Source organism: Hyla sarda, chromosome 8 (assembly GCF_029499605.1).
Source record: "Hyla sarda isolate aHylSar1 chromosome 8, aHylSar1.hap1, whole genome shotgun sequence".
Taxonomy (NCBI): domain Eukaryota; kingdom Metazoa; phylum Chordata; class Amphibia; order Anura; family Hylidae; genus Hyla; species Hyla sarda.
The window spans coordinates 86,172,666-86,198,745 of NC_079196.1; the positions used below are offsets into that span (position 1 = coordinate 86,172,666).

General features: G+C 44.0%; 1 protein-coding gene across 8 annotated transcripts in view; it reads right to left on the bottom strand.

The window, feature by feature from the left end:
• The window catches only part of SPAG16 (sperm associated antigen 16), a 1,122,606-nt gene that overhangs the window by 1,075,592 nt on the left and 20,934 nt on the right, over positions 1-26,080 (bottom strand). For all 8 annotated transcript variants that reach the window (XR_008847220.1, XM_056536059.1, XM_056536060.1 and 5 more), the window contains one exon: positions 10,923-11,015. Coding sequence is in view for 7 of the 8 variants with exons in the window: in XM_056536059.1 (XP_056392034.1) it covers positions 10,923-11,015 (93 nt within the window). In the remaining variant the exon portion in view is untranslated. The remainder of the gene's footprint in view (positions 1-10,922; positions 11,016-26,080) is intronic.

The window sequence follows — 26,080 nt, forward strand, 5'->3', positions numbered from 1 at the left end:
GTGTGCCATGCAGGGCACATGGCTCAGCCTTCCTTGTCGCAGTGCAGATAAGATGTTCTTCCCGTTGTCAGTCACCATGGTTCCCATTTCCAGTTTTTGTGGAGTAAGGCATGCTCAGATTTCTTTATGACTGACTTAGCAGTTCCTCCCCTGTGTGACTCCGTTCGTCAAGGCAAACCATGCGACACCGCTGTGCCCTGCACACATGGTATGCTGAAGGGGCACTGAGACTTGTCTGTGCAGTGGAGGATGAGGAGTTGGAGTCACACACTGTCACAGGACCAACGGCCTGAGAGCGTGGAGGAGGAAGCGGCGTGACTTATCCAAGTTGGTGTTGTGGCTGTGCAGGAACCACATCCACCCAATGGGCCGTAAAGGACATGTATTGTTCCTGACCATAGTTACAGCTCCAGACGTCGGTGCTGCCGTGCATATTGGTACACCGACTGGCTCAAGGACTGGACCACCTTCTCTTCCACAAAATTGTGCAGGGTTGGTACTGCCTTTTTTGAAAAAAACATGATGGCTCGGAACTCTCCACCTCGGCTCGGAACAAGCAATCAGTTCTCTGAAAGGTGCAGAGTCCACAACTTGAAAAGGGAGGGACTGCAGCACCAGCAACTTGGACAGGAGCACATTCAGCTTCTGCACCGTTGGATGAGTTAGCGCATACCGTTGTCTCTTGGACACTGCTTTGCCGATGAATTGCTGGCAGAATAAATGACAAAGTAGGAGAAGCAGGAGAATCTGAAGCAACAGAAGGAGGGTATGACACACAGCTCCCTTCAGCTGAGGTGGTGTAGCCTTGGCTGGCTGAAAGAGAGAGCGGCGTGCCACTGTGTGATGCAGCAGGCTGGACCACTACATCTGAGCCACGGTTCTCCAAGGCCGCTTTATGGTGGTGATGCATATGTTGACGCAGGGCTGTGGTGCCAACATTGGGACCCTGGCCATGCTTCACCTTCTGCCGACACATCTTGCATGTGGCTATGTTAACCTCCTCCAGATGCTTGGTGGGAAAATCAGCTACTCAGCGTTGTGGCAGTTTTTCATCAACAGTCCGCACTAATTGACTGCTACTGCCGGCATCTCAAGGAACCGCTGTCCCACTACCTCCCAGGAAGGTAGGCTGCCGCGAGAAGCAGGTGGTCTCTCCCCTGGGCACGTTTGGCTCCAGAATTTCCACTTCTGCCACCATGCTGACTGCCAACCATGCTACCACCTTGCTGGCTTAGCTGCTGCCTCACGGGCAACCTGCAACCATCTTCTCCAGATGAAGCCCCTTCTGCGCCCGGCTCCCAATTGCAATGGGAGGACAGGGACTGCTCCCGGGCCATGCCAACTGATTTGTGTCTGAGGAACCCACCGACTGTTGACTGGAGGTATTCGATGTCACTTGCGATGAAGTGGATGATCGTGTTAGCCAATCGATGAAGGCAGATGAGTTGCTGGTCAAGACACGACCGCTAGCTGATATCGGGGGCTCAGGCCTCTCGCTGCGACTCCTGCTGCCACTCGCCCCTAGTCTGCTGCGACCTCTGCCTGCCCCTGATGAATTTAGGCCTCTGCCACTCCTCTGTGCACGTCCTGGCACTTCTCTTCCTGACATACTTAGTGCATATATGGAGGGGAGAACAATACGCTTCACTACGCTTAAAAGTATTTGTCTAGAACAGCAGCAGGTGTGTACTTTTGGCTGTCCTTTCACAGTATCTAGCCCCTTGACAGATTAACAGGTACAAAATAGTACACTACTTAGATGTATTTATGTGGTATGCACTTATGAGGGCAGAAAAAAATGCACTACAGTATGCTTAAAAAAAACATATTTTTCGCTGTGTACTGAACCCAAAATTTAACTCTCTCAAAGACTATTAGGAATGGACTGCTGGGTATTATATAGCATAACCAGCAGACCATTTGTTGTGGAACAAAGACACAGTTGCGCTGAAAAATTATTCCTCCATCCTATGCCAAGGTTTCTCAGGCTATAGGAGATAGGTAAAAAAGGGGTTCCTCAATAACGGCGCTGGTCCATGCATGCATATAATGGTTTTATTTTCATGAATATAGCAACGTGTTTCAACCCCGGACAGGGGTCTTCATCAGGCATTCATCATGCCTGATGAAGACCCCTGTCCGGGGTTGAAACGCGTTGCTATATTCATGAAAATAAAACCATTATATGCATGCATGGACCAGCGCCGTTATTGAGGAACACCTTTTTTACCTATCTCCTATTGCCTTGCTACCGGTGAGACTGACGTCACCCCGGGAAGTTCCTCGTGGCAGCTGTCCGGCTCTCCTTCTTCCTAGACGCTACTGTAGGTGTTGTGCCCTCAGCGCACCACCAAAGGGTAAGGACCCATCTTTCCCTTCATCCTGATTTCCTTTCCCAGACTATCCTCACCCAGGGGCGCACCTTTTGCTGTGTTTTCTCTCCTTTTTGCAAAGGTTTCTCAGGCTGAGCCAGCTTGTTCAAATGTATGAGGCAACACACAACTCTCTGCCCCTCTCTGTAATACACTGCTATAGAAAGTGACTGGGAGGTTAATGGCTGCAGTAAAAATTATTTTCTGTGAATGCACTGCTCTCTGTCCACCAGAACACTGATGTGACTAGGAGGTGAAACGCTGCTTGAAAAAGCTAGTCTGTAACACACAGCGCTGTCCTATCCTCTGCAGTGAAAGGATGAAGTGACTAGCCGGAATACGGCTGCAGATTATATAGGGCCATGACATCACAAGGGTGACTGGCTGCTGATAGGCTGCATCCTGCATGTGATTCAGGGTCATCCCACCTACCCTTGTTCCCGCCTTCCCAGAGTTCCTTGCCCCATGTCCTCACATGTGGATCCACCATTTTAAATGCCCTGGAGCCTGGACAGCACTAAATGGAGTTTAATGAAGCGATTCGCACGATAGAATCGAGGAGATATTCGCATTTGTTGCAAATCGAATGCTTCATGAAATTCGTAACGAATTTGGATTCGCTCATCTCTAGCCCTATCCATACACCCTTAATGGCATCATGATGAACATGTATGTCATGGGTTTTTAAGGGGTAAAAACAATTATGCAAAAATGTCTATGTTCTCAGATCAGGTATCTAGTAAATGGGACCTCTATTGACATATCAAAAGAAATGGACTGCAGCACATATTGCCACAAATAGACGAGTGTTCATCAATATCTCTCTGTCATATACACAAATACATTTAGGGGACCATTTATAAAAACCTTTGTAGAGTAGGAGTGTTGCAGTTGCCCACAGCATCCAATCATATGGAGTCTTTCATTTTTTTAAACATGAAAGAAGTAATCTATGGTTTTTATGGGCAAATGCGCCACTTTTCCTCTACACGGGTTTTGACATTCTACTCTGTAGCATTGAAAACACAAATTAAACCTACAGAGACAAGATGTCGAGAATTTGCAAATATTGTTTAAATTAAATAGGACTTTAGTGTTATACCATCCAAATTGTCAGTGTTTTATGGTTAGGTTATATCTCTTATAATGTTAATAGTCAGTGCATATACTCCTAACTGAGACTGCTATAGAGAGCCACAAAAGCAGGGGATCACAAGTCACATGTGGCTCCACAGTCACTGGTTGGGGACCACTGAGGGCTATTATATCCACTTCCACCATAGTCCAAAATATAAGAAAACACTTCATGCAAAAGAATGTCGGAGAAGTGCCATCTGAGCAAATAGATGGCATTCCAATTCTGATTAAAAAAAGAAGACATGCAGCCAGTTAGGTAATCTTGCATTTGTTTGTCATAATACACTATAGAAAAGGGGGTTGCCCGGTTTGGACAATTCTGTTAATATATAGACGTATTAAAAATAAACATATTTAGTAGTGCTGCATGCAAAATTGTCCTAACTACTACTAATAATGTTATTTATCTGTGAATGGCAAACATCAGTATTGAAATGTCACCCATAAAGATCATCATGGTGAATGTAAACTGCACACTGGCTGCAACAATTTCTGGTTTAACACAATTATTGAAAATGTTGTACTTTATGTTAATGTTATACAAAGTTTAGAAGACAAAAGGGAGACTAAATATTTTTTTATAGGCTCTAGGACAGATAGTGAGACCCATGCAACTTTGGTCTGTTGGGTGAAGCTCCAGTAGATCGAGTCTGATTTAAGCCCTGGTGTAGACCACTGCAAGCGCACATTATGTGAAATAATTTCTAGGGATCGACCGATATCATTTTTTTAGGGCCGATACCGATAATCGGTGCAGGTTAGGGCCGATAGCCGATAACTTATACCGATATAAGTTATCGGCTATTCAACCCCCTGCGACACCGCTGCAGATCATTGATTTAAAGCGGGCGCTTTAAATCAATGATCTGCAGTGGCTTTTGCGGGGCCATAGGCCGCCGCCGCCACCCTCTTCTCTCCCCCTACCTGTCAGGGTGGTCCGGGCCATCCATCCTTCCTTCCTGTAGTGTCCGGGGGCGTTCCGGGTGAAGAGCGAACCGGTCCGGGCTGTCCTTCTCCGGCGGTCATCTTCTCCACTCCGGGCAGGCTCCGGCCTAGTACGATGCATAGACGCCGCTGCGCAGTGACGCCCGTGCGCAGCGACGCACCTGACGTCACAGCATAGCGGCATCTGTGCAGTGTACTAGGCCGGAGCCTGCCCGGAGTGGAGAAGATGACCGCCGGAGAAAGACAGCCCGGACCGGTTCACTCTTCACCCGGAATGCCGCTGGACACTACAGGAAGGAAGGATGGATGGATGGCCCGGACCACCCCCATTACGGGTAAGTTTAATTTTTTTATTGACTCGGAGGGTGGGGAAGGGGCCCGACCGGTATAGCGGTATGGGCAAAAATCCATACCAATATACCGCCCAGCATCACGGTGGGGGGTGCGGCGCGGTGCGGTGGGTCGGGGGGGGTGGCGGTCGCGGTGCGGTGGGGGCGGTGGGCGGGGACATTATCGGCTTATCGGCAAGGTAATTGCCGATACCGATAATGCCCAAAATCGTGATTATCGGCCGATAATATCGGCCATACCGATAATCGGTCGATCCCTAATAATTTCCCATAACTCAAAATAATTTTCAACTGGTATTTCAACTCAAAATGTACAAAAATATATATTTATTAAATTCAATCCAAGTTTTCTTCAAACCTTTCTTCTTTCAGTCCTCTTAAAAGTTACTGCTGTGTACAGTTAAATGTTTAAAAATTCTGGGGGACATTTATAATAGTTTGCTTTGGCAAGAGAGTTCTGCAGGCATTTTATTCTTGCTTTTGCCTATGTGTGGCATATTTATAATACTATCACAGGGGGTTGATAAATTTGGCTCACATAAGCAAAAACCAATAAATCGCTTTTGAATACCATTTATTTAGCACACACAAGCAAAAACCATTAAATGACTTCAGAACAACACTTTGTAACTCCACCTCTCCTCTGACTTTTCTGCTCTAAAATTGCAGTTGTGAAAAAAAAAAATGTATAAATATTTTTAACCCCTTTTGGACACAGGTTTTTAGTTTTTATTTTTTGCACTTTCATTTTTTTTTCCCCTCGCCTTCGAAAAATCATAATGCTTTCAATTTTCCACCTTACATATAAAGCCTAGTTTTTTGCACCACCAATCTTACTTTGTATTGACAATTTCACCACAAGATCTACGGCGAACTAGACTTCTTTCACACTGCCTTTGTGAAACAGCAGTGTGACGTCCGTCGGGGACCCCAGGGAGAATAGCGGGAGGAAAAATTCATCATGCAATGTTTTTTCCTCCCGCTAATCCAGTCAAAAAACAACATTGCCTGACAGACCCCATGAATGGCATCTGTCGGAACCCATTGTTTCCTATTGAGCCCGATCAAAAATAAGGTCCATTAAGGCACAAAACAAAAAGTGCCTGACAGACATTTGTGGCAGTGTGAAAGGGGCCTTATATAGGTTTGATTTTGTTTTGCTTTTTAAAAAAAAAATTATATCTATTTATTTGAAAATTAGCATGTTTAACCCCTTAAGGACCAAGCCCATTTTTACCTTAAGGACGAGGCCAATTTTATTTTTGCATTTTCGTTTTTTCCTCCTCGCCTTCTAGAAATCGTAACTCTTATATTTTCATCCACAGACTATTATGAGGGCTTGTATGACGTAACTCATTGTACCATAAAATGTATGGCGCAACAAAAAAAAAAAATTCTATTTGTGTGGGGAAATTAAAAAGAAAACCGCAATATTGCAAATTTTGGATGGTTTTGTTTTTACGCCATACAATTTATGGTAAAAATAATGTGTTCTTTATTCTGTGGGTCAATATGATTAAAATGATACCCATGATTACATACTTTATTATTGTTGCGCTTAAAAAAGCGGCGGTATGAGGGCCGTGATCTGTACTTTTTATTGATACAACATTTGTGCATATAAAACTTAAATGTGACAAAAAAAGCAGCAATTTTGGACTTTTTTCTTACGTTAACACCGTTCACCGTACGGGATCATTAACATTATATTTTAATAGTTCGGACATTTACGCATGCAGTGATTTATTTATTTAATTTTTATTAATTTTTTTTTACACTTTTTGGGGGTAAAATGGAAAAAGGGACATTTTAATTTTTTTATCGGGGGAGTTGATTTTTTTTTAATTTTTTTTTACTTTTTATGTCCCCCATCGGGGACTATTTATAGCAATCATGTGATTGCTAATACTGGTCAGTGCTATGCATAGGTACAGAAAAAAAAAGGAAAAAAAGGGGATACGCGCCCCTAATGTAATATGTCAAACAATATGCAATTAAATGATAAGTGGATTTACACTCACCATATGGGGTTGTGCCAAGAGCAAAACACCTTAGTAGACATCTGGTTAAATGTGATGCTTGGATCTGCAGCCGTGGCTTGTTCGGAGTCAGCAGTGCTGGTCCAGTAGGAAAATGCTCAGAAATAAGCAAAATTTAAGCTTCTAGGCGCTGACACAAATAGGTGCGGACACAGAAATATTGTCCAAGAAACGGATTTATTTGCACAAGTCCGGATGCACCTGCCTGACGAAGGGTCCATTACGGACTGGAAAAGCATTGCTTTGTGCAAATAAGTTTTTGGACAATATGCTTGTGTCCACATCTACTTCATTTGATCAGCGCCTAGAAGCTTAAATTTTGTTTATTTCTGAGCAGTGCTATGCATAGGGCATAGCACTCATCAGTATTATGGGCAGGGCCGGACTGGACAAGCCAGACTGGACAACGGTCACACCAGGCATTTGCCCTGTGGGCCAGACAGTCTGTGAGCCAGCCTGTCTTCCTGCACTAAAAACTATGACACCACAACCTCTTAAGAGTTGCGTCTGCAGTTGCCACTTTAAGAACAGCGGCCGCTGCTTTAAAGCCACGGCCAGCAGTCGCAGCTTTAAAACCTGTGGCCACCTGCTGCCGCTTTAAGAGCCGTGGCCGCCTGTCACCACTTTAAGAGCCACGGCCAGCAGTCATGGCTTAAAGAGCCCCAGACGTCGGCCCACAGAGGGGTCTAAGGGTGGGATAGGGATCCTGAGCTGAGGGTTCTGGAGAAGAATGGCAAAGTGGTCTGGGGGGGGGGGGGGGGGGAGGGATCCTGAGGGGTCTGGAGGAGGATGGCAGGGGAGAGGGTAGGGATCCTGATGGGTCTGGAGGAGGATGAAAGAGGGGTTTGGGGTGGGGGGGATAGGGATCCTGAGGGGTCTACAGGATGAGATGGGGCAGAGGGATCTAGGGGCACAGAGAGGTCAGGAGGAGGAGGGACAGAGGGGGTCTGGGGGAGGAGGGACAGAGGGGGTCTGGGGGAGGAGGGACAGAGGGGGTCTGGGGGAGGAGGGACAGAGGGGGTCTGGGGGAGGAGGGACAAAGGGGTCTGGGGGAGGAGGGACAAAGGGGTCTGGGGGAGGAGGGACAAAGGGGTCTGGAGAGGGAAGACAGGGTGTTCTGGAGGAGGAGGACAGAGGGGTCTGGAGAAGGACACAGGGGTCTGGGGGATGTAGGGGAGTCTGAGGGGGCATAGGGATCTGGAGGAAGATATAGGTATCTGGGAGGGGAAGAGGGGATGACAACAAGGGGTCTGGAGGAGGAAAGTACAGGGGTGGCAGTATTATTTTCAGGGCATAGTGTGTGGCAGGGTCATATTCAGGGGGCATAGTGTGTACCAGGATTATAATGAATATGGGCTTCATATAGAGCCAATGATGTTCAGGCCTCAATCTCTGCAGAAGGAAGATGTAGTTCTGAAAGAAGTCTTGGTGCCTGGACAAGATGAAGACTACAGAGAAGGGCGAAGAGAAGACATCACTCAGGTCACTATATACCATTGTGTATTCTCCTGACTGTCCCATCAGAGCTGTAGTCACCTGTAAATTCTGCAGGAATTATAGGTGAAACTGTTCCCCAATCTGTAGCTCTCCAGCTGTTTCAAAACTACAACTCCCATGATGCCTGAGGTTTTTCAGGCATGATGGAAGTTATAGCTTTGCAACAGCTGAAGAGCCACTTGAACCAAGGTGATAGGTGGAGGTCCCAACAGTCAGACACCCGCATAAAAATTGTCTGCTTAGACTAAAATTCCCCCGGCCTATTTTTGGTCCCAGTCCAGCCCTGATTATGGGCGATCTTCTGCTCTGGTCTGCTGGAAGGCAGATCAGAGTATAAGAAGCCGGAAAGGTGGTGGAGATAGGTGAGGGGACCTCCGTCCGCCATGTTAGCTGATCTGATCCCCGCAGCTGCGTCGCAGTCGATCAGATCAGCATGAAATGTAGCCGCGCTGCCGCAGATGCCATGATATGTATTGATCACAGCATCTGAGGAGTTAAATGGCAGACATTCGCACGATCGCGGATGACAGCCATTACCGGCAGGTCCCTGGCTGCTATCAGCAGCCGGGACCTGCCGCACATGACTCGAGCATAGCTCCGTTGCTCGCGGTCCTGTACAGGACTTAAATGTACGTCCTGTTGTGTGAAGTACCGCCGCACCAGGATGTCCTCTTCTGACCCCTCTAACTTTTTTATTTTTTGCATACTGGGACGTATGAGGGCTAATTTTTTCATCACAGGAGTTGTAGTTTAGAAACCGCAAGACTCCAGCAGTTGCTAAATTATAAGATCACTTTATGCATAGGACTTCTTCGGATTCGGTGGACTACATAGATGCACAGCGTTTTTTGTTTTTTTTTATTAATAAAATTGTTAACGAGAGCTTGTGGAGGAGTGCTTTTTGGAATAAAAGCTTTTAAAAAGTGTTTTTTGTTTAAATTTACTTTACAGGCTTAGTAGTGGAAGCAGTCATAGTGGGAATCCATTACTAAGCCAGGGCTTAACGCTAGCCACAAAAACAGCTAGCGCTAACCCCCAATTATTACCCGGTACCCACCGCCAGAGGTGCAGGGAAGAGCTGGCACCAACAGGCCCGGAGGGTAAACAAATGGCACTCCTGGGCCTAGGCAGTAACAGCCTGGCGTTATTAAGGCTGTGGAGGACCAGTAACAATGCTCCTCACCCACCCTGGTAACATCAGGCTGTTACTACTGGTTGATATCTGGCTGAGAATGAAAATATGAATAACCCCCACATTTTTTGCATGAATAATTAAACAATTAAAAAATAAAAAAAACATGTGGGGTTCCTCCTATTTTCATTCTCAACCAGATACCAACTTAACAGTAACAACCTGACACTACCAGGGTGGGCGAGGATCATTGTTACTGGCCCTTCCCAGCCTAAATAACACCAGCCAGTTTCTGCCTAGGCCCAGGAGCGCCATTTTTGACGCTCCAGGCCTGTTGGTACCGGCTCTTCCTGGCACCCCTGTGGCAGTGGGTACCGGGGTAATAATTGGGGGTTAGTGCTAGCTGTTTTTGTGGCCAGCACTAAGCCCTGGCTTGGTAATGGATTCAGTCTATAAGACCGCTTCCACTACTAAGCCTGTAAAGTAAATTTAAAAAAATAAAAAATCACTTTTTAAAAACTTTTATTCCAAAAAACACTAGTTCCCCCCCCCCCCCCAAAAAAAAGCCCTCATTAGCCGTTTTATTAATATTAAATATAAATATGCAGGTCAACAACGTAGTCCACCAAATACAAAGTAGTCTGCATACACTGATCTGAAATGATAAGGAAAAAAACATGAAAAATAGGTAAGTACATTTATAGTGCCCTCCCTTAAAGAAAACACCCATGAACCAGCATTTCCTAACAGGCAGCCTCCAGCTGTTGCTAAACTAAAACCCCATGTTTCCAGACAGCCTTTGGTTGTCTAGGAAAGATACAAGTTGTAACTTAGCAGGAGTCTCGCTGTTTCTAAACTACAACTCCTGTCATGTTTATAACAGCTGGAGGCACCAGCCGCTCCCCGGCCACCGGCCCGCTAGTGGACCCTCCCCCCCCCCCCCCCCCCCCCGCTTATTGCCATCCCTATTGTACAAGCTGAAGCAAAAGGACAATGGACAAAGTCTAGTAAGTGAGGGTGGGCTAGCACTCCTCTGTGCTATCTCCTGTCTAATAGTACTCCTCTGTGCTCTCTCCCTTCTGTATGATGGTACTTCTCTGTGCTCTCTCCTGTCCTATCAGACAGAAGTAAGCTCAGAGGAGTTCTTGCCAACTCTCACTTACTGGTCTTTGTCCTTGCCTGTGCTTCAGCTTGAACAAAGCCATGATTTTATAAGCCATGATTTCTATAAAAAGAAAGTAACATTTTATTAGAGAAGTTAATGTATAACATATAAAAAGTTTTTGAATCTGACATGGTCCATTTAAGTTTTTATTTTTACCACTTTTGGCTAGATATCTACTTTAACTTGGGAAAAGAAGAAAACACAAGAATGTAAGATTATAGGCTATATTTTCTTTATCTTTCCACTAACAGAACTGAAATAAGTAGTTGTTAAAAATACCCCTACCTGGACATCTTCAGCCTGTTCTTGAACTGTTTGCACTGCTCTCAACAGATCTTCATCCCCATCTGTAAGACTTAAGTCATCATCATCTGGAATCTATTGAAGAAAAACAAACATCAAGCATTAATTTTATTTAAAAAAAACAAATATACCTATTTAGATAAAATGTGCAGAATATGCTGAACTCCAACAATCTTTTACGGTTGTCCTAGTAAAAATAGCTCATCGTATAACAGGCAAAGGCGTGACATCACTGCATCCGCTCAGGACAATCTGATGCACTGGGTCCCAGAATGCAGAAGAAGACCAGGGCCCAGAAGACTTTTTTGCAGCCAACAAGTTCAGTAGATAACCGCTTTAACCTCGACAATCTACTCAAGTATGTTTCTAAAGGAAAAAGGAGTCAAAAATATAGATTATTTTTCTGAAGGCCCCAAACCAACTCCCCAAGTTACATTTTCGAGGATAGCTTTATATGTGTTACAGGAGTAAAGAGGAAAATTGGAGTTTAAAGGGCTGTTATGCCAAGCCAGTCTGTAACCACAGACCAGGTCTATCAGTCGAAAGCCTTGGAACCTGGTTTGAATTTAGGGAGAGGGCACCCATTAAAATGTTAAAGTTTTGGGTCAAGTTCACCAAAATGAGAACTGCTTTTTGTAAAGGCTTTCAGCTTTGGTAAATTTTAGAATATACAGAGAGAGGACACCCTCTATAATGCACATAAGCCAAAATAAGGTACTATATATGGAAAGAGACTGTCATAAAGGACCTAACTATACCCTTTTTTAGGTTTTGAGCAGTCAGACCTTAAAAAAAGAAGTACCATCAAACAATTACAGTAACATATTGGCGCTCCACTGCTGTAAAACATACAGAAGCTGTACAGCAATCAGAAGGTTAACTCATGTCTTGCTGAGTAAGAATGTTCATTTTCCTATAGCCGTGACTGTGAATGTTAATCAAAAATACAGACGGTTCAGTGAAAACCATAATTTGCGTAAGGGAATTGAAAAGTCCCGAGCAAAAGCAGGAAAGCCGGACAAACACATGAAACTGAAAGCAAGAACAAAATTTAATTCCGTTCAACCATTTCTTTTCTTCACCAGCATTCACACTACATGCTGAAACCCTACTCTAGAAAATATATATTGATATTCAACTAAAAGTAAATTCATAGGATTTCTGAATGAACATGTAGATAATGGAATCTGTAGGGGACAGTACAATTGTATAGGAGACACAGGATAAGGAAATAACTTGTCTTCATAAATAAATGATTGTTCTACAAAGCTCAAGTTAATAGAATGATCCAAAAGTTCACAATTTCTAATCTACATGCAAGTTAGGTGATGAGTTTCCAGTTCGTGGGGTCCAACCACTAGGACCACCAAGGTCCTCATGTCCTTTGAGTGGAGCGGTTACATAGAAACATAAAAGATTGTCAGTAGAATAATATCACCTTGTCCATCTAGTCTGCCCTTATATTATTCCGGAGCATGAGAGAGAGAAAGCACCTTGGCACCGCTGGAATTCCTAGATTCAAATGCCCACTGCAACAGCTGTGAATATCCTGAACTCCTCGTGTAGAGCTAAGGGTGGTGCTGCACGAACTGATATATAACATTGGCAATAGCGTGTAGAGAAGAATGAATCGGAGCACTCACCCAGTAGAAGTATGCAAAATCTTCAGGCTTTATTCAATATTGGAGCAGGTAAAAAACACAGTGCAGGAGAGAGGATTGGCGTGGGGGGTTGGGCAAACGGACCGTGTTCGCGTGAGTTCGCGCTTCGTCAGGCCAACCCCCCACGCCAATCCTCTCTCCTGCACTGTGTTTTTTACCTGCTTCAATATTGAATAAAGCCTGAAGATTTTGCATACTTCTACTGGGTGAGTGCTCCGATTCATTCTTCTCTACACGCCTTATATTATTCCCTTTACGCTCAGTTGTCCAGCATGATTACTGACGCTCCAGTCACTTTCTATAGAACTTATAAAGATATAAATATCTCTAGCACTTCAATAGCAAATAAATGGAGCAGCAGTGGGCATGTTCTATCAGCGCCCTACTCTAACATGGGTGCTAAGGACCATGTTCTTGTGATCTTTTGTGTGGTCCTAGAGTTAAAACCTTGGATCGGACACTTATTACCTATACTGTGGATAGGTGATAAGTTGTAATGTTGGCATAACCCCTTTAACCCCTTCAGGACCAAGCCCATTTTGGCCTTAAGGACCAGAGCGTTTTTTTTGCAATTCTGACCACTGTCACTTTAAACATTAATAACTCTGGAATGCTTTTAGTTATCATTCTGATTCAGAGATAGTTTTTTCGTGACATATTCTACTTTAACTTAGTGGTAAATTTTTGTGGTAACTTGCATCCTTTCCTTGTGAAAAATCCTAAAATTTGATGAAAAATTTGAAAATGTTGCATTTTTGTAACTTTGAAGCTCTCTGCTTGTAAGGAAAATGCATATTACAAATAAAAATTTTTTTTATTCACATATACAATGAGGGACATCAATCTTTGCTTATGTATTCTTTTTTTTTTAGTAATTTTTTCCTTACTTTTTTTGCTTATGTGCGACGTATTTATCAACTGGTTTCAGCCTGTTGATAATTTTCTTTCACGTAACCAATTTTTCCTTTTTTACTTTGGTAGTAGCTTTTTCCGCTCCATGTTTGAGCTGGAGTAAATTTAGTCAATTTTTAACGCTGTTGCAACTTTTTTTTGCGCAGTTGCGACTGTCGCAGTTAATAAATACCTGACTACCCGTAGTCCATTTTAAAATTACTACTACATAGTAAATTTTAGGAAAACTTGCTTTTCTCGCTTTCCAGTCAAAATGTCGCACGAAAAATCGTGTAGGTCGCAGTTGCGACAATTTTGCAACAATTATAGTAAAGAAAACCTGACTAAACCCTTTGACAAATGTCCATAAATATGTCTACTTTATGTTTGCATCATAAAAGTGACGAGTTTTTACTTTTGGAAGACACCAGAGGGCTTCAAAGTTCAGCAGCAATTTTCCAATTTTTCACAAAATTTTCAAACTCACTATTTTTCAGGGACCAGTTCAGGTTTGAAGTGGATTTGAGGGGTCTTCAGATTAGAAATACCCCACAAAAGACCCCATTATAAAACTGCACCCCCCCCCCCCCCCCAAAGTATTCAAAATGACATTCAGTCATCCTTTTAACCCTTTAGGTGTTTCACAGGAATAGAAGCAAAGTGAAGGAGAAAATTCACAATCTTAATTTTTTTACACTCGCATGTTCTTGTAGACCCAATTTTTGAATTTTTACAAGGGGTAAAAGGAGAAAATGTATACTTATATTTGTAGCCCAATTTCTCTTGAGTAAGCACATACCTCATATGTCTATGTAAAGTGTTCGGCGGGCGCAGTAGAGGGCTCAGAAGGGAAAGAGCTACAAGGGGATTTTGGAGAGTAAGTTTTTCTGAAATGGTTTTTGGGGGGCATGTTGCATTTAAGAAGCCCCTTTGGTGCCAGAACAGCAAAAAAAAAACTCACATGGCATACCATTTTGGAAACTAGACCCCTTGAGGAACGTAACAAGGAATAAAGTGAGCCTTAATACCCCACAGGTGTTTCACAACTTTTGCATATGTAAAAAAAAAAAAAAATTTTTCACTAAAATGTGCGTTTCCCCCCAAATTTCACATTTTTCCAAGGGTTAATAGCAGGAAATACCCCCCAATATTTGTAACCCCTTCTCTTCTGAGTATGGAGGTACCCCATAAGTTGACCTGAAGTACACTACGGGCGAACTACAATGCTCAGAAGAGAAGGAGTCATATTTGGCTTTTTGAGAGCAAATTTTGCTCGGGGGGCATGTCGCATTTAGGAAGCCCCTATGGTGCCAGAACAGCAAAAAAAAAAAACACATGGCATACCATTTTGGAAACTAGACCCCTTGAGGAACGAAATAAGGAATAAAGTGAGCCTTAATACCCCACAGGTGTTTCACGACTTTTGCATATGTAAAAAAATAAAAGAAAAATTCCACTAAAATGTGTGTTTCCCTCCCAATTTCACATTTTTGCAAGGGTTAATAGCAGAAAATACCCCCCAAAATTTGTAACCCCCATCTCTTCTGAGTATGGAGGTACCCCATAAGTTGACCTGAAGTGCACTATGGGCGAACTACAATGCTCAGAAGAGGAGTCATATTTGGCTTTTTGAGAGCAAATTTTGCTCGGTGGGCATGTCGCATTTAGGAAGCCCCTATGGTGCCAGAACAGCAAAAAAAATAAAATAAACACATGGCATACTATTTTGGAAACTAGACCCCTTGAGGAACGTAACAAGGGGTACAGTGAGCATTTGCCCCCCACTGGTGTCTGACAGATTTTTGGAACAGTGGGCTATACAAGTTTTCATTTTCACGGACCACTGTTCCAAAGATCCGTCAGACACCTGTGGGGGGTAAATTCTCACTGCACCCCTCATTACATTCCGTGAGGGGTGTCGTTTCTGAAATGGGGTCACATGTGGGGTTTTGTTTTTTTTGCGTTTGTCAAAACCGCTGTAACAATCAGCCACCCCTGTGCAAATCATCTCAAATGTACATGGTGCACTCTCCTTTCTGGGCCTTTTTGTGCGCCCCCAGAGCACTTTGCGCCCACATATGGAGTATCTCCGTAGTTGGGAGAAATTGCGTTACTAATTTTGGGGGGCTTTTTTCCCTTTTACCTTTGTGAAAATGTAAAGTATAGGGCAACATCAGCATGTTAGTGTAAAAAATAAATTTTTTTACACTAACATTCTGGTGTAGACCCCAACATTTCCTTTTCATGAAGGGTTAAAGAAGAAAAAGACCCCCAAACCTTGTAACGCAATTTCTCCCAAGTACGGCGATACCCCATATGTGGCCCTAAACTGTTGCCCTGAAATACAACAGGGCTCCAAAGTGAGAGCGCCATGTGCACTTGAGGCCTAAATTAGGGATTTGCATCGGGGTGGACATAGGGGTATTCTACGCCAGTGATTCCCAAACAGGGTGCCTCCAGCTATTGCAAAACTCCCAGCATGCGTGGGCAGTCAACGGCTGTCTGGCAATACTGGGAGTTGTTGCTTTTCAACAGCTGGAGGCTCTGCTTTGGAAACAGTGGTGTACCGGACGTTCTTATTGGGGGAGGGGGGCTGTGTAGGGGTATGTGTATATGTAGTGTTTTTAACTTTTTATTTTATTTTGTGTTGGTGTAGTGTAGTGTAGTGTTTTTAGGGTACAGTCACATGGGCAGGGGATTACAGCGAGTTTCCCAGCGCAAAATTTGCTGCATCTCAAACTTGCAGCGAGAAACCCACTGTAAAACCCTCGCCCATGTGAATGTACCCTGTACATTTGTTGCACCAGATGTTGCTAAACAACTCCCAGCATGCCCAGACAGCCAAAGGCTGTCTAGGCATGCTGGGAGTTGTAGTTTTCAGACTCCTAGAAGCAGCAGTGAAGATCTTCACTGCTGCTTCTGAGGACCACATACTTACCTGCCGGTCCCCGTCGCTGCTCGTCCACGTGGCCGGTCCCGCGCTGCTCCTCGGTCACGCCGCTGGTTCGGGTAAGGCCGCCGGTTCCCGCGTGTTCCCCCACCTATGCCGCGAGCCCCCGCAGCCATCGTCCCCCATTCTGCCCGACTTCCAGGGGCGGGCAGTGCGGGGGATCTGAACTTTCACCCCAGGTCACTGTGATTGGTTCACAGGGACCAATCACAGTGATAGCTGACCAGGACCATCAATGGATGGTCCTGGGGGTGAAGCAGAAGTTGTCCCCTGCTGGAAACAGCGGGACTTCTGCCAGGTAACCCGTGCAATGCTGCGCATCGCCGGGTTAACTGAATGTCATTTATAAACGTCGGGATGCGCGAACGCACTGCACAACCCGGCGTTTATATATGACATTCTGCGGGAAGGGGTTAAGAATAATACTTGGTGAGCCATTAAATGACTATATAGATTTAGGATTTGTGGTATGGCTTTTATTTTTTATTTGCTTCTGATATCTCAAGGATCAACACAAAAATTTGCCAATGAAAGTCCGGGATTCCAATTCTAAATGAACACAATAACCTCAAGAGCACATGGCCCGAGATACAGAACCCCCCCCCCCCCCCCCCTTATATACACTACTGCCTCCCCTAAAATTTAACTTTTAGGGGAGATTTATCAAAACCTGTTCAGAGGAAAAGTTGTTGAGTTGCCCATAGCAACCAATCAGATCGCTTCTTTCATATAAAAAAAAAACGTGCAAAATGAAAGGAGGGAGACGATTGGTTGCTATGGGCAACTCAGCAACTATTCCTCTACAAAGGTTTTGATTAATCTCCCCCATAATGTTTATGGAGTAAAAATACACCAGTTATTGGACAAGCTGTTAACAGTGTCACTGTCTATATACAGTGGATTTGCATCTACACCTTTATCTGGTTAGTGGTGGGCCTGCAAAGTCAGTAGGATAGGGGTTTTTGTACCCCGAGCCTTATGTCCTTGGGGTAATTATGTTCATTTTGATATCTCAAGGACCACAGCCACATACACAAAAGTGCTCAAAATACTAATACGTTCCTCTATTTTAGTTTTTTCCAAACAGTGTGTCACGAGCTGTTGCAAAACTACAACTCCCAGCATGCCCGGACAGCCAAAGGCTGTCCGGGCATGCTGAGAGTTGTAGCTTTGCAACAGCTGGAGGCACATTGTTTGGGAAAACACTTCCCTATACACGTATGCTGTTCACAGTGAACCACGCAGAGTTCGACATCACTTCTCCGAGATCTCAATTTATACAAAACTGAATGTTTATACTTTACTTTCTGTGATAAATCAAAATCTATTTGATAATTCCCTTAAACCCCATCTGCTGCTTGTTTTATCTATTATAAACATTACAGCTTTGACACTGTGTAGACTACGGTAGTAATTCTACTTTTCACAACCTACACACTGTAATGTTTCCTATCCGGCCCACCATTTATGGGGTTCCCTTTCAGTATGGCAAACCCCTGCTAGAGGTGTGGGGTTAGATGCGGGTGAAAACAAATGCCTTAGAAGAGCAGTGCTGTGGAGTTTCCTGTAACCTTTCACAATAAGCCAGCCACATTAAATGGAAAATAAACATCACAGGGACACCATTTTTTGAATGTGAGAATGTTTCCTCTATCGCTGGCCATGGTGCTGATCATTGTACAAAAACCCACCAACCACACGGCACACACTCTTCTTATTTAAAAAAATATAAAATGTTTATTTAGGGATATATTTCTACAATTTTGCTCGGTTTTCTATTCCTCCTTGCCCCTTATCAATTTAGCTTTAATTCTTTGCACTTTTAAGGGTGCACTAATGGCCATGCCCTATTGTTTTGAATCTAAGGGGGAATTTATCATTGGTTTTAACAAATTTTTTTGGGTGCTAAAATGTTGCAAATATTTGCACAATGGGTGAAAACTTGTAAATTTTTTGCAAAAATTATTTAAACTATTTCAAGAAAACAATTTTTATATAGTGTAGCTTGGTTAGCTTTTTGTGCAATGCCATACCAGCTCGGACCACGCTTAGAAACTTAATTCCTTAAAGTACTGGGGTACCAATTTAAAATATAACTTTTAATAGTACTTAATAAAATGTATAAACACAAGTAATAAATAATAGTAAACACCTCTAAAGTGCATAGATCACCATAATTGATAAAGTAATGTGAAATAGAAAATCCACATAAAATCTCAATAATATAATGCACATAGCCCGATACTGCACTTGCACATTCCTATGCCCATATGCTCGTAATAAATCATGAATTGCCAGTTCATCAGCCTTATATACATAACATTCAAGCAATATGATGCATAGACAGGGGATTATTGCACATATACCCAACAGAAACTACATAGGTAATGGTAATCAGTGTGGGGGGATACCCAAAAGCAGTGGCTTTTAACCCCTTAAGGACAATGGACGTACTCCTACGCCCCCGTTTCCGAGTCCTTAAGGACCGAGGACGTAGGAGTACGTCCTGTCCTTTCCCGGCCCCCTGCCGCTAGCCGGAGGGGAGCCGGTGCCCGATGCCTGCTGAAATCGTTCAGCAGGCATCGCGGCATATCGCCCAGGGGGGTCATTATGACCCCCCATGTCGGCGATGGCCGCAGATCGCTGGACAATTCAGTCCAGCGATCTGCGGCGATTCCGGGTCAATCGGGTCTCCAGTGACCCGGTGACCCGGAATTACTGGCTGATCGGGGCCGTCAGAGACGGCCCCGAACAGCCAGAGCCTGCAGGGGTGAGGTGGCACTGGTGCCACCTCACGATCGCCCTGATTCGTCGGCCGGATTACCGGCCGACCAATCAGGGCGCCTGCTGCGGGTGTCACTCCCGCACCCGCTCCGCCCCTCTTCCGGAGGACGTGAGCGGGTGCGGGACGTGCACCCCTGGTGCTGGGGACCCCGATCCCCGGCGTTAATGTTGGGATCGGGGCCCCAGGAGCGACGGCGGCGGCGGCGGCGGGACTGACCTGTGCGGCGATCAAGCAGCAGCAGGAGGTGAGTGACAGCCTCCTGCTGTTGCTTAGCAACAGCTCCCAGCATGCAATATGGGCATGCTGGGAGCTGTAGTTATGCAACAGGATGAGGCAGACCACCACAACTCCCAGCATGCACTTATGGGCATGCTGGGACTTATGGTTTTGCAACAGCTGGAGGCACATTATTTCTATGGAAAAGTGTACCTTCAGCTGTTGTGTAACTACAACTCCCAGCTTGCACAAACAGCTTAAGTGCATGCTGGGAGTTGTAGTGGTGCATCTGCTGGTTGCATAACTACAACTCCCAGCATGCCCGTTGGCTGTCGGTGACTGCTGAGAGTTGTAGTTTTGCAACAGCTGAAGGCACACTGAGTTAAGTAGCAAACCAGTGTGTCTCCAGCTGTTGCATAACTACAATCCCCAGCATCCCCAGCCAAAGTAGTATGCCTCCGGCTGTTGCATAACTACAACACCCAGCATGCCCTTCCGCTGTCCGTAGATGCTGGGGGTTGTAGCTTTTGCAACAGCTGAAGGCACACTGGTTGCAAAACACTGAGTTTGTTACCAAACTCGGTGTTTCACAACCAGTGTGCCTCCAGCTGTTGCAAAACTACAACTCCCAGCATGCACTGATAGACCGTACATGCTGGGAGTTGTAGTTTTGCAACAGCTGGATGTTCCACCCCCCCAATGTGAACGTACAGGGTACACTCACATGGGCGGAGGATTACAGTAAGTATCCGGCTGCAAGTTTGAGCTGCAGCAAATTTTCTGCTGCAGCTCAAGCTGCCAGCGAGAAACTACTGTGAACCCCCCGCCTGAGCGACTGTACCCTAAAAACACTACACTACCACACAATAAAATAAAAAGTAAAAAAACACTACATATACACATACCCCTACACAGCCCCCCTCCCCTCCCCAATAAAAATGAAAAACGTCTGGTACGCCACTGTTTCCAAAACGGAGCCTCCAGCTGTTGCAAAACAACTACTCCCAGTATTGCCAGATAGCCACTGACTGTCCAGGCATGCTGGGACTTTTACAACAGCTGGAGGCACCCTATTTGGGAATCACTGGCGTAGAATACCCCTATGTCCACCCCTATGCAATCCCTAATTTAGGCCTCAAATGCGCATGGCGCTCTCACTTTGGAGCCCTGTCGTATTTCAAGGCAACAGTTGAGGGTCACATATGGGGTATCGCCGTACTCGGGAGAAATTGTGTTACAAATTATGGGGGGTATTTTCTGCTATTACCCTTTTTAAAAATCAAAAATTTTTGGGAAACCAACATTTTAGGTAAAAATGTTTATTTTTTTTTTACATATGCAAAAGTTGTGAATCACCTGTGGGGTATTAAGGTTCACATTACCCCTTGTTATGTTCCCCGAGGGGTCTAGTTTCCAAAATGGTATGCCATGTGTTTTTTTTTTTGCTGTCCTGGCACCATAGGGGCTTCCTAAATGCGGCATGCCCCCAGAGCAAAATTTGCTTTCAAAAAGCCAAATGTGACTCCTTCTCTTCTGAGACCTGTAGCTTCTCTTCTGAGACCTGTAGTGCGCCAGCAGAGCACTTCTCACCCCCATATGGGGTGTTTTCTGAATCGGGAGAAATTGGGCTTCAAATTTTGGGGGGTATTTTCTGCTATTACCCTTTTTAAAAATGTAAAAATTTTGGGAAACCAAGCATTTTAGGTAAAAATTTTTTATTTTTTTTTAACATATGCAAAAGTCGTGAAACACCTGTAGGGTATTAAGGTTCACTTTACCCCTTTTTACGTTCCCCGAGGGGTCTGGTTTCCAAAATGGTATGCCATGTGTTTTTTTTTTGCGGTTCTGGCACCATAGGGGCTTCCTAAATGCGGCATGCCCCCAGAGCAAAATTTGCTTTCAAAAAGCCAAACGTGACTCCTTCTCTTCTGAGATCTGTAGTGCGCCAGCAGAGCACTTTTCACCCGCATATGGGGTGTTTTCTGAATCGGGAGAAATTGGGCTTCAAATTTTGGGGGGTATTTTCTGCTATTATCCTTTTTAAAAATGTAACATTTTTGGGAAACCAAGCATTTTAGGTAAAACATTTTATTTATTTTTTTACATATGCAAAAGTCGTGAATCACTTGTGGGGTATTAAGGTTCACTTTACCCCTTGTTACGTTCCCTGAGGGGTCTAGTTTCCAAAATGGTATGCCATGTGTTTTTTTTTTGCTGTCCTGGCACCATAGGGGCTTCCTAAAGGTGACATGCCCCCCAAAAACCATTTGACGCTCCTTCCCTTCTGAGCCCTCTACTGCGCCTGCCGAACAATTAACATAGACATATGAGGTATGTGCTTACTCGAGAGAAATTGGGTTTCAAATACAAGTAAAAATTTTCTCCTTTTTAACCCTTGCAAAAATTCAAAAATTGGGTCTACAAGAACATGCGAGTGTAAAAAAGGAAGATTGTGAATTTTCTCCTTCACTTTTCTGCTATTCCTGTGAAACACCTAAAGGGTTAATACACTTATTGAATGTCATTTTGAATACTTTGGGGGGTGTAGTTTTTATAATGGGGTCATTTATGGGGTATTTCTAATATGAAGACCCTTCAAATCCACTTCAAACCTGAACTGCTCCATGAAAAATAGCGAGTTTGAAAATTTTGTGAAAAATTTCCAAATTGCTGCTGAACTTTGAAGCCCTCTGGTGTCTTCCAAAAGTAAAAACTCATAAATTTTACGATGCAAACATAAAGTGGACATATTGTATATGTGAACCCAAAAAAAAAATATTTTGAATATCCATTTTCCTTACAAGCAGAGAGCTTCAAAGTTAGAAAAATGCAAAATTTTCATTTTTTTCATCAAATTTTGGGATTTTTCACCAAGAAAGGATGCAAGTTACCATAAAATTTTACCACTAAGTTAAAGTAGAATATGTCACGAAAAAACAATCTCGGAATCAGAATGATAACTAAAAGCATTCCAGAGTTATTAATGTTTAAAGTGACAGTGGTCAGAATTGCAAAAAACGCTCCGGTCCTTAAGGTATAAAATGGCCTGGTCCTTAAGGGGTTAAAGGGATACTGCTGGGAAGCCGTGTGAATAGCTCTCCCTACGTTCCCTATCAATCCCTACAGTGTAGTGCGAGAATCCCGACTCTGGCCTCCAAAAGACACGTCCTCCAAATGCATAACGGTGACCCCAAAATCATAAAATTCATAGGCATTCAAATTGTGGAAAGAGGCCCCCGAGGAGGTGATTGGGACAAAAACTTGTTACAAATTGAGTGTAGATGAATTCCCCGCCTTAATTCTCTGGCACCAGGGGGCTTGAATGAGTCCCAGAGCTTCACATGCTTTATTTAGCGAAAGGTATCTGTAACTATTTCAACAATTGTGGGAATCGAATTATGGCTTTTTAAAATTGGAGAGGAGTGCGTGATACCCTAATTTGTGACGTAAGCAAAAGTGGTATCCTTTTGAATCATAGGGACTGTCTCTTATGTAACTATTCTATATATTTATGTTATGCATGTTTTCTATACTCTGGACCACCACCAGCATCTTTAAAGGGTACCTGTAGGCAGGACATTGATGAACTAGCCACCAATGATTAGGTAGAGTGGCCCGAGATAGGTAACAATGCATAGGTATTGGACATAAGGAGACATTATAGCTAATACCTTTATTGGTTAATTTTAGTATTCTATGTGGTATTCGGCTTCGCTTGTAAACAGAGTATAGTTCTTAGATTGGTAATTTTGTGCTGCACATGAAAAAAAAAACCCTATATCTCTTACTGTGATACTTAACTATTAGAGAGGTATGTGAGGAGTTAATCTCAGGCAGGGACGCGCTGTTTGTCCCCTTAGTTACCATGTATTCCTCCTCCTTGGGCGTCACACGCTGTACGCTGGAGAGAGGGGGCGGGAACCATGGTCCTGGATTCCCCCTATGACGCGCTCCGAGGGCGGCGCAGTAATTTACGGCCGCAACCGGAAGTGACGTCAGTCCCGGCCAGGAATCCCAGTTAGAGCGCATGCGCCCACCCCCTGCTTGTGGCGTGGTGACGCGCGTAGGTAATGGACGCTAGGAGGATATTTAAATATCGCGTATCGGTAAGGTAAGTTGCCACTGCCATCCTGCTGCTATTACGCTGCGACTGCTAATGCTGCTATGAAGTCTCCCTGATGAGCTGAGGATGAAACGCTGCAGTCAGGTTTATTGCACTAAGCGAGCACCATGCACTTTTATCTCTTGCACCTTAGGACTGTGTATTAAATCAGGGACAGTACAGAGTAGGTTACAGGTTCCTGAGGCACGGGGGTCGCCCTTTCTAGGGCGAGTGCCCCAGTTACATGCCACACAGCTAGGGTGTGTATAGAGTAGGGATTCTCGCACTACACTGTAGGGATTGATAGGGAACGTAGGGAGAGCTATTCACACGGCTTCCCAGCAGTATCCCTTTAAAAGCCACTGCTTTTGGGTATCCCCCCACACTGATTACCATTACCTATGTAGTTTCTGTTGGGTATATGTGGAATAATCCCCTGTCTATGCATCATATTGCTTGAATGTTATGTATATAAGGCTGATGAACTGGCAATTCAAGATTTATAACGAGCATATGGGCATAGGAATGTGCAAGTGTAGTATCGGGCTATGTGCATTATATTATTGAGATTTTATGTGGATTTTCTATTTCACGTTACTTTATCAATTATGGTGATCTATGCACTTTAGAGGTGTTTACTATTTATTACTTGTGTCTATACATTTTATCAAGTACTATTAAAAGCTATATTTTAAATTGGTACCCCAGTACTTTAAGGAATTGATTTTTGAAACAGTGGGGCTCCTATATATGCTTCTAATGCCATCATCTTATAGGCTATGAACTATTGTGTTTTTTTTTATTTGACGCTTAGAAACTTGTCCCAGATCTAAGCTAATTTGCTATTTAGAAAGAACGGGAACCTCTTTAATAAATGTGTGGGATGTACACATGATGTACGCCCATACACTAGGGGGATCAATAAAAAAAAAAATCCTAATTTACACAGACAATGATAAATTCCCACAATGTCTTTTATTAGCCTACACAGCTTAGTGCTATCTGCAATGGAGATGCCCAACAGTAATCCCTTGAGGTACATGACTTAGAATTTATGGACAATTTAAAATCACTGAGAAAATCACTGAAGTGGTTAGTGGGAATAAAATTTCACCTATGGGCTTTCTGGGTTCCATCTGCAGGTTGGTGTCTGCTGAATGTCAGCAGACACTTCTTCCCAATGCTGCAGATGTGACATCACAGTGCTGCTCCCCTAATCACTGACCGCAGCAGTGTCCCGCCTCATTCATTGATTGGGGGGGACATCGCTGGGGACTCGCTACGTTCTGTAGGTCCAAGAGGAAAAGAGACACCACCCTACAATGGGGTGCGCTGATACTGGACACCTGCGGGAAGCCAGGAAGGTACATATAAGGTGTTTTAATTTTCATAGCAAGTTTATGCATATAGGTGAAATTTTTTTTCCCACTGGACAACCCCTGTAAGGCAGAGTTCACATATGTCCAGCATAGGTCAACTCAGCATAGATCTCAACCCAACTGATGCCCTAACGGATTGCAACTGTATCAGCTGTATGGCATCCAGAATCCAAAATTGAGATGCTGAATGATTGTGAACTGTCCCATTCAAAAGAATGGGACCAGTTCTAGCATAAGCTTCCCTCGGAGGAAGCACGGAGGGAAACCATGCGGGACACCGGACATAAGCAAATTTTAATCCTCTATCCTAACCACAATTTGATCTACACATTCTGAACCTATGATAAATATATATATATATATATATATATATATATATATATATATATATTAGTAAATATATTTGCACTGCTATGTTTGGAGGAAGAAAAGTCGTGAAAAACCATACCAAAACCACAACCTAACAGTAAAGCATGGTCGAGGGAGCATCAGTTTTGGGCAGCTTTCCTGCCTGTACCTTGTTATGATTGAAAGAGAAAAATAATTCAAAGCTGGATCAAACATTTCACAGTAGAAAATAGGTGCAGCAGTGCATGACCTCAAGCTGAAAAGATAATAAGTGATGCAACAAGACAATGACAAAAAATACCTATTGCTGTTAATACAATTCCAATGTACGTTGCACATAGTAGAATCTTTGCCCTTGAAACAATGATCTCATTCATTGTTTTGGTGAAATCTGCCGGGATTACATTGCTGTTTATAGGGACATTTTACTGGAGATGATGGCTGCTGAAGGGGGATGTACCAATTATTATACTTACCGTATATACTCAAGTATAAGCCGACCCGAATATAAGCCGAGGCCCCTAATTTTACCCCCAATAAACAGGAAAAAGTTAGGTCGACTAAGCCTAGGGTGGGAAATACATCATCCCACCTGCCATCCTCCAGACCCCCGTCATTAACACCCTCATCATCATCCCCCTTCATCATTCCCCCTCATCATCACTGCCTGTCGTCATCCCACACCCCCCCCCTTCATCATCACCGCCTGTCATCATCCCACCCCCCCCCTTCATCACCACATGTCATCAGCCCCCACCCCCCCCCTTCATCACCACATGTCATCAGCCCCCCCCCCCCTTCATCACCA